Consider the following 15,858-nt stretch of genomic DNA (forward strand, 5'->3'; position numbering starts at 1 on the left):
TAATAATTTATAATTACTTAATTATTAAGTATATAATCTTAATAAAAAAAAAGTAAACCTTTTTAATATTAAAATTAAAAGTAAATATAATATATTATAAGTTTATTAATAATAATATAAGACTTTATAAAGTAATTATAAAAAATACTAATATTTATTAGAAAAAGCTTTAAAAAAGAAAAAATATATATATATATATATTATAAGTTTTATTTTTAAAATATTATATATACTTCTTTATATTTACTTAATAATAAATTACTAATATTAAAGTAGTATTTTTAAAATAATAAAATTATATTTTATATATTATTAAAATACTATAAATATATTAAAATATTATTATAAAAAATAAATATTTATTTAAAAAAAGAGAAATAAATAAAATAATATAAAAATTTAATAAATAAATAAAATAAAGCTATAAGTAATTAAAAAAGCTAATAAACTACTTTTAAAAATTTAAGCTTTAATTATATTTAAGAATTATATATTATAATAAGTATATTATAACCTCTTTTTAAATTTATAATAAATTAATAATTATAAGCCTTAACTTAATATTTAATATAATTAAATATATAAAGAACTTTAAAAGCTAGTTAAGTTAAAGGTTATAACTTAAGCTTAAAAAAAGAAAATAATTTAATCTTAAAATTAAAAGTTAACTTAATTTAAAAATATAAAATATTAATAAAAAGATTAATTTTATTAAAATAAAAAAACTAATATAAGCTTTTAATTAAATAAAAAGTACTTAAGTGCTTTTTATAAATTACTTATATTTTTAATAATATTAGTTTAAAAATAATTTAAAATAAAAATAAAATAATAAATAAATAAGTATTTATTAAGTCTAGGTTATTAAAAAGTAAAGCTTTTTATAAACTTATAGCTAATTTATAAAAAGTATATAAAATTATAAAATATAATTTATAATCTCTTTTATTAAAATTATATTATATATATTTAAATAAAATAGTTAATAATAAGTTAAAAAAAATATAAAAAAAGAAAAAGAATATATTTAATATTTTTTAATAAAAGTAAATAAATTTCTTAATTATTATTATATTAAATACTATATATATTATTAATATAAAACTTATTTATCTTTATATTAATAATAAAGCTATAATAAAGCTAAAAATAAAAAATATAAAATTAAAATATTAAAAAAAAATATTAAAAAATATATAATATATAAAGTGTTTTTTTCTTTTTTTTTTATTAAATATTATTAATATACTTCTTTTAATAAGATTTTTATTTTTATTTTTATTTATTATAATAAAAATAAGTAATATAAAAGTCTTTTTTTAAAAAATAACCTTTTTTTTTAAATAAAGTAAAAGTTATAATAAAAATCTATAATTATAAAAAGATATTATAAAATAAAAATAATAATAATTAAAAAATAAGAAAAAATATTTTATAAAATTAAAAAGAATTATAAACCTTTTATATATATTAAAGGATATTTATATAAAAACTAATTAATAAGTAAATAAAATAAGGCTATATTTATTTATAATTTAAAATAAAAATTATAATATTATTATATAAATAAATATAATATTAATAAATAAAAGTATTAAAATATTATTAAAAAAAAAGTAATTTATTATAAACCTTAATATAAAAAAATTATAAATATTAAATAAGTTTAATATAATTTTATTATTAAAAGCTTATAGCTTTAGCTTAAAAAAATTATAGCTTTATAATATATTTATAAATATAAAAAAGTAAATAACTTATACTTTTATAAAAAGTTTAAAAATAAATATAATTAATTTTTAATTTTTATATTTAAAATTTCTTTTATATTTAATATAAACTTATAATTTAATTAATATAATTAAAGTTATACTTTATTAAGACTTTTTTATAATTTAAATTCTTTTTACTTTTTAATATTATTTTAAAATACTTTTAATAAAAATCTTATAAATAATATTAAATTACTTTTTATAATTTAAAATTACTTTTAAAATTAAAAATAATATTAAATATAAATTCTTTAAAGTTAATTACTTTTAATTATAATAATATATTAATTATAATAAAATTTTATAAATAATATAAAAAAAGTATAGCTTTAATAATAATAAGTAATTATTAAGCTTAGCTTAAGTAAAGTATTTATTACTTAATTATAATAAAAATATTATAGTATTTTTAAAGTAATTCTAGCTTAAAGAATAATTTAATTATAATTAATATTTTTAATTATTTAATTTATATAAAAATTATAAAAATTATCTTTAATATTATATTTAAAAAAGTATAAAAAAGTATTAGTTTTAATCTTAATATAATTATAATATAAAAATATAATAAAGCCTTTATATATATAATATAAAAAGACCTTAAGAACTTAATTAAGAAAGCTATATATAAAAATAATATATTAATAATAAGACTTAGCCTAGTTATAAATTAATATATAGTTATTTTTTATATATACTTATAAAATATAATTTTTATATTTATAAAGTACTTTTATTAATAAATAAAAATATAATAAGTAAAGCCTATTATTAAAGTAAATATATAATATATAAGTTTTTTACTTTAACTTAAGGCTTTTTCTTATATAAGAGAATAAGTAAAGAGATAAGCTATTATCTTATTATAGCTATTTAAGGTAATAAAATATATATTAAAATAGCTTAGTTTATTTTTAAGCTTAAGTAAAGTTTAAGCTTATAATATATAAATCTATTATAAATACTTAAGTAAATATAAAAGAAACTTACTTTATTATTATTAAATTCTTTTAAATTCTTATATATTAAGTATATAATAAAAGCTTTAAATATTATATAAATATATTAATTTAACTTATAATTATAATAAAAAATAATTAAAATAAAATTATAATTAATTATAAATCTTTATATATAAAGATATTATATATAATTACTTAAATATATAAAGTTTAATAATAAATAGTAAAAATATTACTTAATAGTCTTCTCTTTAGCTAGTCTGTAATTAGCTAGAGCCTTCTAGTATGTGGTGATACTATAGGCGAGCTTTACAGCTCCCTCTAATAGACAATTACTTCACCTGCCGAGTACCTTTTCTAAGACGAAGGTGGGGGCTTGTGATCTAGCACTAACAACCCGCTGAGCATCTCGAAAATCTTCAAATCATAAAGTTTCGCCTTTCTTCACAGACCTCGTCTTGACCTTCTATAATGTGTCAATCTTCATGTTATAGTCTAGTATGGCACTGGAACTCGAAGGGCTAATCGCTCGTGTATTGCTTATCATATCATGTGCTGGTGAAGAAGGTATGTCTCCCATCCTGTAGCATTTGTTTGCCGGAAGACATTAAGAACTCCGTTTCAGCACATTCAAGGCCCTTGATTATCGCATAACCGTCGTTAATGCTCACAATGCAGGCCTGCCCATCAGCGAATTCAACGATGCTGCAAAACTAGCTCTCCAACTCTCCGACGGTGCTGCCAGTGCCTTCCACAATGCTCACGATGTGACACCCGAAAACCCAAGGTTTACGTTCTCGGATCATGCAGTCGCCACAGTTTGGAAATGGCTTGCTCGGCGGACTGATATATCCATTGGGCCTGATCGACAATACAACCGGTTAACATTCCCAGAGGCGCTGGCGCTGGACAAACTTCATGATGGTCACGGCATTCGAATTCACGCCTCCCAGGAGACGATGTGGGAGGCTATCACTGGACATGCGGTAGATTACAAGCGCGTTCCTCGGTCCGAATGGCTTCTACTTCTTGGCATCGCTTCGACAAAAGCACGCGGAATACTGCAAGGTGATCTTGGCCGCCTGGTCGACCAAGACAAGCGTTCAGTACCGAAGCGAACGGATGCACTGGTCAAGAAAGGTTATATTACCAAGCGTACAACACTTGTAAGGGGAACCAAAACCAGCAAAATGTGGCTCAAGCTCTTCGCCCCTCCGCTGCCGAAAGATGGGAGCGCAGCCACAGAGCCGGAGGCGGAGATGAATCTTTCTCGCCAGGTCCTAGCCATCGACCTTGACGCTGTTCCCTGGCACACAAGATGGACAGGGGAATCTGTTGATTATACGGCTCTCGCAACCACTATAATGGCAGTCTGTAAGGAATGGGGTGTTCTACGCATGCAAGACCTGAAAGCCAAGTTGGGTGTCCTCGGCATGCGATGGCAAATGAAGGTAGTTTCCAAAGTTTGCCGGTTCTTGAATGCGCGGGACGCGATTCGGTACGTGGCAGCGAAGCTGAACAACAAAGTGTTCAATGACTGCGTCCAGTTCAATCGTGATCTCACTGCGAAGGATTGGTCTATATTTCTAGCTACTGGAAAGCGGGCCGGGAAGCCCGCGAGGACAGGCGAATCCTACAACCAAGAAAGTCACGATGCTACTGAGTCGTTTATGGAACCGATTGCTTCCTCGAAGTGCCTGACCGTCGCGCCGGCATGGTCAGCTGATCAACCGTTGGCCATTGCCATTACGAAGAATATCATGGCATGCGGTGATACCGGGTTGACAAATCCCGACGTATATGGGCTTACGCTAGGTGTATCTTTCACACGTTTCCTATCGTCTTTGACAACATGCCTCTCTACGCCGAATATCCAGCCTGTTCAACTGCAGCACCTACAAGTGATCAGTGAGCACTCTAGAGCTGGGAAAGTTGCGTCGTACAGATACTCGCTGCCCCCTGTTCCACAGGCTACGGACTGGATGCTTCATGTGGATGCTTTGCCAGCTGGAATGGAACTGCCCGACGACGAGAACCCGACTGGTATACGCCCGCCGTATGGTTTCGACCAGGAAGCATCCGCTGGGGGCTCAAAGCTGGCTAATCTTAGCCAAGCTACATTATCTCAACGGAAGCAGAGAGGCAGGCCTCGAAAGATCAGGCCAGAGCATCAGAGTGAGCGGAATGAAGACGATGAAATGCAACAGACGCCTGAAGCAGAGGTTGCGTCCACGACCGAAGGCCAACCCCATTCGAATTCAGTAATGGTTAAGCTAAAGGTGCCCCGTGATATTCTCAAGCAGCTCATGGAACCCGAGCTAGTAGAAGCGACTACAGATATTCATACAGGCGACAATCTTCCAGGCGCGACTGCATCGTCGCCACCTGATTCGTATCTGCCCATAGGGAGCACTCACTCTGCAGGCCGCGGACGAGGACGAGGACGAGGACGGGGACGGGGACGTGGGCGAGGACGTGGGCGAGATCGGGGTTCTCACCCTTTTGGCGATGAGGGGCGGCTTAGGACTCCCACCGATGACGCGACGAAACTCAAGGGATGGAAATGCGATCAATGTGGTAAGACTTGGAAGAATGATATCGGCCTCAAATATCACCTGGAGAAGTCTCAAACTTCATGTAACCCATCCTTTAGCCCTGCCAATATTGACGGGTCTCGCCGGGAGGCGAGATCTGCTCTCCGATCAACCAGCGCAATTAAGTCAACTGATGATGCCCATGCAGCCCCGGCTCTAGGGACGAGATCCTCAGGTCGAAAGACAATGGCTAAAGCCGTTGAAGACAGGCGGGATAGGGAAAGGAGAGAAAGAGGGCGGGACGATGAAGAATCTTCAATATCCGAAACATCGCCAACGGAACACAGATTCAATGGTGGTAAATATCGGCTGAACACGCCATCTCCGACTACTCCAAGAGTGAAAGAGAAAGAAAGCTATGCTTTGAGTCGGTCATACGTTAATCAACCAACTCCGGAGCATAGAAAGGCCTTGAAGCTATCGTCTGTTCCCCACGAGCATGTTGGGTCTCTACTGGTTGACATGAGACAACCGTGTCAAACATTCGACTTCAAGAATCGGGACTATCCTGCCAATGAGCTCGAAACCTATCCTTACGCCGCTCTCAATCCGGACGAAATCCAATCACGTCCAACCCCGCCATTGCCCTTCGAAGATATGAGCACTTCAGGAGATCGGGACGACCATCGCGAGCCCATGTATGAGGCAGCCGGGACGGCGTCTCACACAACAAAGACAGATACAGGAACCGTAAGCAGCCAGCAACGCCATGACTCCGGGTTGGGCAACAGAGGAATGGAAGTCCAAAGCAAAAAAGCCCCCCGAATCGGGATCACCGATCAAATCTCCACGTTGCTCATGGATATGCTTCGGGAGCGAGATGGAGTCCTTCCTGGAGGGCATTCCCTTTGGCACGCTGTCACCACTCTTTGGAACCAACGTTATCCTGGCAAGCCAGTACCGAAAACAAAGGACTTTCAATGGGCTTTAAGTCGAATGCTGAAAGCTAAATCGGTACTGGAGCATTGGCATGGCTTTCAGGATCAGAGCGGCCTCTTCTCCAAATGTCAAATCCTCACGCTGCCACATCTTGATGCGTTCTCTGCGGAAACATTGGCCGTGGTCGACAAAATCAAACAACGGCACCCTCAGCCCTTCATACCTTCGCCCTTTCACACTCTCGACAATGTGGTTGAATATGGAGAGAAGAAGGAGAATCGGCGAGGACGTCGAGTTCTTGCCGGCGAGGTTGCGCAATTGGACGCTCCGGTCTATGCAGCTCAATCTTCATCTAAAAGGCCTCATGGAGTTTTGAGTGACACAACTCCAAATAAGCGAAGGAAATTTACTCAGGCCAGTACAAAGAGCCCAAGCTGTGCATCTCTATCCGCGCCCTCGAATGACGAGTATCGAGCAAGATGGGCTTCAAACAGCTGGCTCTCTGGGAAGAGGATGGATCCCCCGAATGGCAACAAACACAACGAGGTTCACACCACTCACGAAGTCAAGATACAATTCCTGGCTCCAAATTCCTTCCTGGAAGACGACTGGTGTGCTGGCGATCACGAAGCATCGCTAGGAACAACACCGTCTTCCAGATGGACTCGCACGAATACTCCTCTTCAAGGTTCACCAACCGCTCAAGGAGCAGAATTCGCCATGGCGAATGGTGTGCGACGGATTTTAGGCCATCATGGAAGCTGGCCATACCTCGGGCTGCCCTTTTTTGAGGAGAAGAGCAGTAACGCCAGCTTCACGCTGTGCGGCTGGATGCCGGATCCGAAGTGGTTCTTTTGGGCTGATATGGTACAAGACCTTGACAAACGACTTTCCGCAAATGAAAGTGGAAGGTCAAACGGTGCTGTCAGCGCTGAAGCTGCTTATGACAGCTTTATGAAGTGCCTGATCGACTGTCTCGATCTGGAGCTGAACCGGGCGGAGCAATTCACCAGCGCGCTGCCTCTGGCTGCTGGTCCATATAACCTATTTGTCAATCTTTCGGCCGGAGTAGGAACTAGTAGCTCCCCTCTTGGTATAGAGTGGCGGCAGCAAGAGCACCTAACCCCTCTGTCATTTGACAGAAGTGTGTTCACACCAGGAGCCTTGACATCAAGTGATGACGAAGAAGATTCCGAGTTCGGCTCGGATACATCTGTCATGGGATATGCAAGGCGCCCTTTGATTGTTGGCGAAGCTACAAAATCGAAGGTCAAACGCGTGGCTTTGATAACCCGCCCACTTACGTCCATCTCTCAAAAGGGTACGGATCGAAAGGAGAGTTCAAAAGCGTTAGAGACAGTGGACGGCCAGCCAGTCAGCCAAGAACACCTCCTAGCCGCCTTTGTCATTGTTCGAGTCTTGCTGGGAGGCGCTGATAAAGCTATCGACTGGGGCATTCTACTTCACATCTTCCCGAATGCCCGACTGGCCAGCTTGCGTAAATTCTGGGCCATTGCATGCAAGGAACAGGGCGCGTACATAAAGAAGTTCACGCGAGATGTCCAGCAACGGCTGATTGAGGCCTTTGAAAGCCAGGAACTGCCCATGATTGACTTTGAAGACCCAACTGACTACGATTGGCAGACGCTTATCAAATGGGCGTCAGGATTATCTCGCCAGGAGGGCTATCAAATTCCAGAGACGAGAGAGCTTCTGGCTCACCGTTTTTCACTGGTAACCAGCAAGTCTGGCGAGCAAGACTGGTGTGAGAGATATTTCCACGCCCAATCGTCAATATTTTCCCGGTTTGAGGCGGTCACATCAGAACCCGGAGCAGTCCCCGTTAACCCTGAATACGATACCAATCTCGGCAAAGCAGACGTCGCGAGGTCGTGGATCAAGTCGCTTTGCTGCACCGGCGAAGCGAAATACTCGGTGCGGAAAATCCGGGAAAAGTTTCTAACCCTTTCAAGGGAAGAAGGCACAGGACAAGGCTCTCTGCTACTCAAGCAGGCAATTGATCAACTCACGGCCGAGAGAGTCATCTGCAGGAGCAAGAAGACGCCGCTTGGGGGTCGTCCGTACCGGCTAAGTGAATGGTATCTGTCAACGCTCAACAGGGTAGCGCAACGTTCAAAGTATGAAGAAGCAGCAGCGTTCAAAATGCAGATGGATGCCGTCTTTCGGAAAAGGGAGGCCTTCGAGGTTCCATATACGCTGGATGATGGTTCTATGATGGCCTTGACAAATTTGAATGCTGCTGCAAGAATCAAAATTGTCCCCATGGACATACCGAACATTCCCCTAGGATTCGAACCGGGCAACTACGAAAGCCGAAAGTACCCCAAATCTTACTATCACTTCCGACTCCAAGCCGTGCCCACAGAGGAGTACCAATTCAGCGAGGACATTGCCGTTTTGCAAGCTGTAGTGCAGGAAGGCCTACCCTCTACAACCTCGAAGGGAGAAATTCCTCAGTGGATCGACTTTTTCGGGGAGAAGGATACCAAAAGGTGGTCCGACATTCTAGGAGCCTTTTGTTTTACTTATGCCACTAAAGGGCCCATGGCTGTGAGGGACGTTTGCAACTCTTTGAGGCCCATCTTGGACGAGTTCGAGGCAGAGCTCATTATCGACTGGGGCCTGAAAACCGGCGTCTTCGAAGAGGCCATGGGCGGAGTATGTGTAACTGTCGGAGAGTGGTGGTGGCTAGCCGTACCGTGGCAATACAGCCGATAAGAGCAGCTCCGAGCGACCAGACGGTCCCTACTGGGAGAAGGCGTCTTATGCTGCGTTTGAATATATATTTTCGCGACCGGACTATACTATGTGAGGTTTTGGCCTCTGTGAGGCCGCCTCCCTAACTGGTATATTCATCTACTCCCCGGGCCGGGCAACTTTAGCTTAGCACCATAGGGCTAGAGATTGGGGATGCTCAAAGCAAATATTATATCAGGCAGTCGACGGCATTGGCTTCCGGCCGTGCTCTGTAAGTGAGACTAGATAACCTTTCGTTACCTGGCGGACCTGCCCTTCATTCGTGATCAGGGGGGTATTATTGGCTATGTATGCAACCTGTTAAAAATGCCAACTCCTCCCTATCTAGGCCGAAAGCCTGTCATCTACCTAACAACACTTTCAGAACCAATGCGGCTAGCAAGATCACCAACGCTACAATGACCCTATCTATCCACAAAGGCACCTCATCGCTTCCCGTTCTCACCTGGTGGGTAGTCGAGGAGCTTCGCCGAGTCCCAGGAGCTTGCATCGGCAATGCTGGTTGTGCTATCACGTCATTTGGACGGCTGGGAGTAGTTTGTACAAAACCCTCTGCGAGCTCAGCTGCGTCAGATGTTCCCTCCCCGGAACTGGGTCGAGGTGGGATCCGGTTCGAACCAGGCGATGATGCTTGGTCCCTTGTCGTCTCAAGCTCATCCCTCCAGGCCATGTTCAGCTCAGCGGGAACTGATATGTCTGAACTTGAGGAAGCAGCTTGTTTACACCGATCCTCGCATTCGGCAATGATATCTGCATTTGTCCTCGCACAGACTGCGCATTTGAAGGACGTCGATTCTTGAGCAAGGCGGCGGCGGACTGCTTCAGTGGTTTCCAGGCCACCCAACTGACCTAGAACATCTGTTTCCATGAAACTGCGGAGCCTGTGCCACAAAAACCGTCAGTTAGTAGGCGTGAAAGGTTCAGTTAAGGTACATGGGTGCATATTCGAGCGTGGAGTTCCTACGCGACAAGGGCGGTTCGGATGCCCCATGCTGGTTGCCATGTTTCCTCATGGTGGCCACTGATGCTGAGACAGATCTCACGATTGGCCTCGAAGCGGCCATTTGGGGTGGAGAAGCGAAAGCTCGGGGGTCGAAGCGGATATGCTGGAGGTAGGATTATGCGACCATGGTATATCCCCTGGCTATAGGGGGAATTTGGCGGTCCTCGAAGGGTGAAATGCCATTCGAAGAGATCCGACTCCAGCGGTTCGGCGGTGTAGTCGGGAGACGGCGTATTTGAAAGCTCTGCAGCCTCGCGGACTGGGAAATGCCCGAGTTAGTGAGGGCGAAGCATGATTGAACCCCAGACTCCGCCTCCGTAACCTCCTGTCTTGAGAGATCGGGGGCATGGGAACTCACGTATGCGTCGAATCGTGGGGGATTTGGTGTTGGTATGAGAGGGAGAAGCCGTTGACGTCGCCATTGGTCGCGGATGTTGCTGGCTGGTGGCCCCAAGGCCGTTCGTGAGCTGGGCAGATGGGTGATTTGCTGGAGATGATGATTGGCGCGAAGCAGCAATTCGACGGAAGTCACGAGAGGATCAAGTAGTGGAGGCGCGAAGGAGGTGAGAAGATGTCTGACCGAGGTTGTTCGCGGTAAGGTATAGTTATAGGTACTAGGTAGGTATTAGATATTTGTAGAGGGAACAGATGGCATCTTTGAAAGAGGAAGCTGGTTCCAACCTTCCAAGTGTCCACAAAAAATCACAACCCAGGAAGGAAAGTATGTCACTGCACCTGCCCCGCGGACGCAGACAAGATGCGACAAGGCAACTTAAGACGTCAAGTGCCAGGTACCGGAGAAGAAGTACCTTATCATTGTGTTATCGGTCGAGGTGGGGCCCTGATGCTCCACGCTGGCCAAAGAGTCTCACCAGCTCCGACTGTTAGCTGTCCTCATATCTGGATCGTGCTTCTCTCTGTGCTGCAAAACGTGTTCACATCTGAAGCGGATTGCCTGCAAGCCTACTAGAAAAGGCCGTTTGCGATCTCTTCACTCCCATCTTATCATACAGAAGAGCTCACCTCTGCGCAGAAACTGCTGCGACTTCGTCAACAGAGCTCTTCTCTTCTTCTTCTTTTCCTGTGGCCTAGCCGTCATCCAACCCACCGAGCGCATTCGACGATTTGACTCGACTGCCAATGGACTACGAAGCACTCAAGGAGCAATGGAGCGAGGTCGAGGACCGTGATGGCGTCCGCCTCAGCTGGAACGTGTTCCCCAGCTCTCGAATGGTACTTGATTTCGTCAAGCGATAACCCTGACCCCGAGCTCATAGATCAACAGGAAGCCTCGCGATTAGTCGTACCCATAGGCGCTCTGTTTACGCCGCTCAAAGAGAAGCCCGATACGCCCCTGCTCCAATTCGAGCCCGTTACATGCAAGCAGCCTTGTCGATCGGTCCTCAACCCATTCTGGTAAACTCCTTCACCACTAGCCAGTTGTCTCTAAGTCTGCCCGCGCAGCGTTTCTAACTGATGTCCATGTTAGCCAAGTGGATGTTCGCGCTCGTGTATGGATCTGCCCCTTCTGCCTCTCAAGAAACCAGCTGCCGCCGCACTACAAAGACATCACCGCCAATGCGATCCCGCCGGAACTGCATCCTGCAAACACCACAATCGAGTACAGGCTGTCGAGACCTGCGCCCGCGCCGCCTCTGTTTCTATACGTGGTTGATTTGTGTCAGGAGGAGGATAGCTTGGCTGCGCTCAAGGAGTCACTGGTCATGAGTCTCAGCCTGCTGCCAGAGAATGCGCTGGTTGGCCTCATCACATACGGAACGATGGTCCGCTCGCCCCATGGCCCCATCTGCAAACGAGTGCTAATGAATCCCAGGCCCAAGTCCATGAAATCGGCTATGAGGGCTGCGCCAAGTCTTATGTGTTCCGTGGCAGCAAGGACTACTCCGCCAAAACTGTCCAAGATATGCTGGGACTGACTTCTCAGGGTGTCCGACCTGGGGTGCCACCACAGGCGGCCCGCCCAATGAACGCTGGCACCACGTCAAGGTTTCTGTTGCCCGTTCAGCAAGCCGAATTTCAGCTCACCAAGGTTCTGGAGTCGCTGCAAAAAGACCCCTGGCCAACTGCCAGCGATCGGAGGAGTCTCCGTTGCACGGGTGTCGCTCTGAGTGTTGCCATTGGGCTGATGGAATCAACGTTCCAGAACGCTGGTGGCCGTATCATGCTCTTCGCGGGCGGTCCCGCAACCGAGGGCCCCGGCATGGTGGTTGGACCAGAACTCAGGGAGCCGATTCGCTCACACCATGACATTGACCGCGATAATGCCAAGTACTACAAGAAGGCACTGAAGGTAAAGCAACTTGCAATTGTTGTAAACAGCTACACGGCACGAGGAACTGACACAATTTTCATAGTTCTATGATAACCTTGCCAAGCGCACTGCTCACAATGGACATATCATAGATATTTTCGCAGGCTGCCTCGACCAGGTTGGGCTGCTCGAGATGAAGGGGCTCTGCAACTCGACAGGAGGCCATATGATTCTTACTGACAGCTTCACGTCTTCAATGTTCAAGCAATCGTTTGTCCGCATCTTTGAAAAGGATGGCGACGATAATCTTCTCATGGGCTTCAACGCGGTGCTCGAAGTGCTGACGACCAAGGAGCTCAAGGTCACTGGCCTCATCGGGCACGCAGTATCCCTCAACAAAAAGTCCGTCTCTGTTGGTGAGACGGAATGTGGCATTGGCAACACCTGCTCATGGAAGATGTGTGGCATCGATCCCAACTCCAGCTACGGTATCTATTTTGAGGTTGCCAATCAAGGGCCGGCAACTCACCAGCAGGCACCGCAGAAGGGCATGATGCAGTTCTTGACATATTATCAGCACTCGTCAGGCCAGTTCCATCTTCGAGTGACGACCATTGCCCGGAATCTGAGCGGACCCGCTGGAGATCCAGCCATTGCGCAGTCCTTTGACCAGGAAGCAGCGGCCGTCCTCATGTCGCGGATTGCTGTTTTCAAGGCCGAAGTCGACGACGGCCCAGATGTGCTTCGCTGGGTGGACAGGATGTTGATCCGGCTCTGCTCCAGATTTGCAGACTACCGAAAGGACGACCCGACGTCGTTCCGCCTGGAGAAGAACTTTACGCTCTATCCCCAGTTTATGTTCCACCTCCGACGGAGTCAGTTTCTGCAGGTCTTCAACAACTCACCCGACGAGACTGCGTTCTATCGTCACGTTCTGAACCACGAAGACGTCAGCAACTCCCTCGTCATGATTCAGCCGACCTTGGACTCGTACACATTCGACCAGGAGGGCGGTCAGCCGGTGCTGCTTGACTCAGCTTCCATCCAACCGACTCATATCCTCCTGCTGGATACCTTTTTCCACATTCTCATCTTCCATGGCGAGACCATTGCCGAGTGGCGAAAGGCGGGCTACCACGAACAAGAAGGTTACGAGAATTTTGCCGCACTACTAGAGCAGCCCAAGGAAGACGCAAGAGTAAGCGCAAAGGCGAATGAATGAAAAGCGTGTGCGGCAACGACTAATGTGACTGTTTAGGATCTCATCACGGATCGGTTCCCGCTCCCCCGATTCATCATCTGCGATGCCGGGGGCTCCCAGGCCAGATTCTTGCTGTCAAAACTCAATCCCTCAACCACCCATACGACGGGACCATATGGTGGCGTGGGGGCAACCTCGGCCCAGACCATCTTCACGGATGATGTATCCTTGCAGACCTTTATGGATCACTTGATGAAGTAAGAAGCGCAATCTGAACAAGCCATGAGACGACGCGTACTGACAGGAGGTGCAGGCTTGCCGTTAGTGGCACGAATTAAGATGGATGGGCAGCGTGTTAGGAGCAGGGCTAGCGATCAGATTACTTGGGACCTCTGGGTAGGTAGGTACCTTATCTTTTCAAACAATACCTAAGGTACCTAGGTAGGTGGTAGTGACGCGGCAACGATGAGAAGAAGCGGCCAAGAAAAGGAGACGAAGGGGATGAAAAGGGGGAGAGAGACAATCTTCGGCATTCTATACACCAAACCGGCTTTAGCTTTACCTCTAATCATAATAAAATAGACGTATGTGCTGATGACAATGCATCTCCTAGACCTCTGAGGCGACTGCCTTCAATAGTACTACTCTGTCACTTTCATTCTGGCACGCTCTGGGGGAGGCGGGTAAAGGTTGGCAGAGATTAGTCAGGAGCTGGAGCTAAAGGTGTTGTTGGCTCAAACAGGGACAAGAACAATATGAAGGTGATAATATTCATATGGGACGGTCTGGCTGCTCTGGTATCCACTCTTGAGAACAATGGGACTCGACGTGAAGAAGACTCAAGGCTGAAAGCTGACGCTGTAGAGGGCAGAACGGCTGCGGAATGGCCCATGCATCAATCCTGCAAAGCAGAAAGAATCCAGACCGCCAGCGCGGGCTGTCGAAGAGCGGAATTTGCCCCGGAGCCAAGCCTCAGTCCTGCATTCATGTTACCGCCTACCTAGGCGAAAGCGCGAAGTCCACGGGACCGACAATCTGATGCGTGGCAATGTGCGCATGAGAACAATCGGATGCGCTGGGACAATGGTCAAGGACAATGCTCGGTGCCCAACCGCCAACTGCAGTCGGGACGACTTGGGACGACGGCCAAGCCAGAAGCTTCAGGTATAAAGCAAGGCAACCTCTCCGTCCTGGCTAAGGAGAATCATCTCATCAAGCAACAACCTCCAAGCAACTCTTCAAAACCACACACACACACCACACCAACCCACCAACCCTCACTCTTCAAAATGGCTCAAACTGGTAACCTCGGCTGCACCGTCATGGCCAAGCCCCAGAACAACGGCGAGAAGAAGTTCACCGGCAACCTTGGCTGCACCGTCATGGCTAAGCCCACCTCCGCGGAGAAGAAGTTCACCGGCAACCTTGGCTGCACCGTCATGTAAGCAGCTTCAGCATGCTTGAGACACCGAGGCGACGCTCCCGTCTGCAGCCGAGGCAACTCTCGCGCTGAGATGGATGGCGCCAGCATCTACCCTCGACCGAACCACCAGTTTATCGCAATCATTTTCGACGTTCAGGCCCTTTGTTCCGACGATTACCGTGGAACATCTGGCTTTTTATCATGGCTCCTCCCGCAAGCCAATCTTCTCGAGGAGCTCATCAGCGGGACAGCAGGAACGGGCATGGCCGGGCTGGGACTCTGAGAAAGGGGAGGGGATACAGGATATATCGATATCACATCCTTCATCATGTACACTTTTACTATATCAGCCATGTATCTACGAGGCGCACCATCTTCTAGATGAAGTCGTATATATCTACTTGACACATATCTTTCATTCTGGATCATTTCGGTGCACATGTACTCAAATTGTCAGTACATAACCCGCCATGCCTTGCTTGCCTTCTGTCGAAGCGATATCAATCGTGAGGTCCTCGTAAGGTAGTTCTCGACCCTGGCAAGCTTCAACGTCATGTAGGCAATAAGGTGTATGCAGGTAACCCCTGTCGCGGATGGAATTAAGCAGCACACAGATGCATGCATGCATGTACATCCAGGTACAGCCCTCTCTGACTCCGTATTCCGTACTCCGTACCCCAGGCATTACTTACCTCAGGTACTCGGAGACGCGCGAGTCCGCCAATATACGCGAATCGCAGCCCCTGTCACTGGTCTGTACCTGCTACCTCATCGCTTCGTGCCAACGCAGCCGTCGCCAACGGGACTCGACCAAACATCCCAACTCCAGCACCCAAATCAGGGCCAACATCGTTGCCGCAGCGCCGTCAAGCCACGCTTCAAGCGCCTCTCTTCTTCAATCGGTAGGTTGTGCGACGCTTGCCATGACCAAATCAAAGTACACATTCCCGCCGTCTCCCCCCCTTGGCCTCGCA

General features: G+C 44.4%; 4 protein-coding genes across 4 annotated transcripts; 3 read left to right on the top strand and 1 right to left on the bottom strand.

The window, feature by feature from the left end:
- Positions 1-3,234: 3,234 nt before the first annotated feature.
- On the top strand, positions 3,235-8,946 carry BBK36DRAFT_1127796 (hypothetical protein; the record flags this gene model as incomplete). Its single annotated transcript, XM_024891553.1, has 2 exons — positions 3,235-3,301; positions 3,452-8,946. The coding sequence occupies 2 exons, from the start codon at positions 3,235-3,237 to the stop codon at positions 8,944-8,946; spliced, it is 5,562 nt and encodes a 1,853-aa protein (XP_024746068.1).
- A 379-nt stretch (positions 8,947-9,325) lies between these two features.
- On the bottom strand, positions 9,326-10,410 carry BBK36DRAFT_1172047 (UBC-like protein; the record flags this gene model as incomplete). The annotated part of the gene is made up of 3 exons (XM_024895669.1): positions 9,326-9,866; positions 9,950-10,247; positions 10,347-10,410. 3 exons carry the CDS (start codon positions 10,408-10,410, stop codon positions 9,326-9,328), a joined length of 903 nt encoding a protein of 300 aa, XP_024746069.1.
- Positions 10,411-11,128: 718 nt separating this feature from the next.
- Positions 11,129-13,799, top strand: BBK36DRAFT_1172048 (hypothetical protein; the record flags this gene model as incomplete). Its single annotated transcript, XM_024895670.1, has 7 exons — positions 11,129-11,221; positions 11,274-11,404; positions 11,478-11,772; positions 11,823-12,299; positions 12,364-13,458; positions 13,519-13,718; positions 13,775-13,799. 7 exons carry the CDS (start codon positions 11,129-11,131, stop codon positions 13,797-13,799), a joined length of 2,316 nt encoding a protein of 771 aa, XP_024746070.1.
- Positions 13,800-14,750: 951 nt separating this feature from the next.
- On the top strand, positions 14,751-14,906 carry BBK36DRAFT_1128304 (hypothetical protein; the record flags this gene model as incomplete). Its single annotated transcript, XM_024891599.1, has 1 exon — positions 14,751-14,906. The coding sequence occupies one exon, from the start codon at positions 14,751-14,753 to the stop codon at positions 14,904-14,906; it is 156 nt and encodes a 51-aa protein (XP_024746071.1).
- Between the last annotated feature and the right edge of the window lie 952 nt (positions 14,907-15,858).

Source organism: Trichoderma citrinoviride, assembly GCF_003025115.1.
Source record: "Trichoderma citrinoviride strain TUCIM 6016 unplaced genomic scaffold BBK36scaffold_15, whole genome shotgun sequence".
In the NCBI taxonomy this organism is placed as follows: Eukaryota; Fungi; Ascomycota; class Sordariomycetes; order Hypocreales; family Hypocreaceae; genus Trichoderma; species Trichoderma citrinoviride.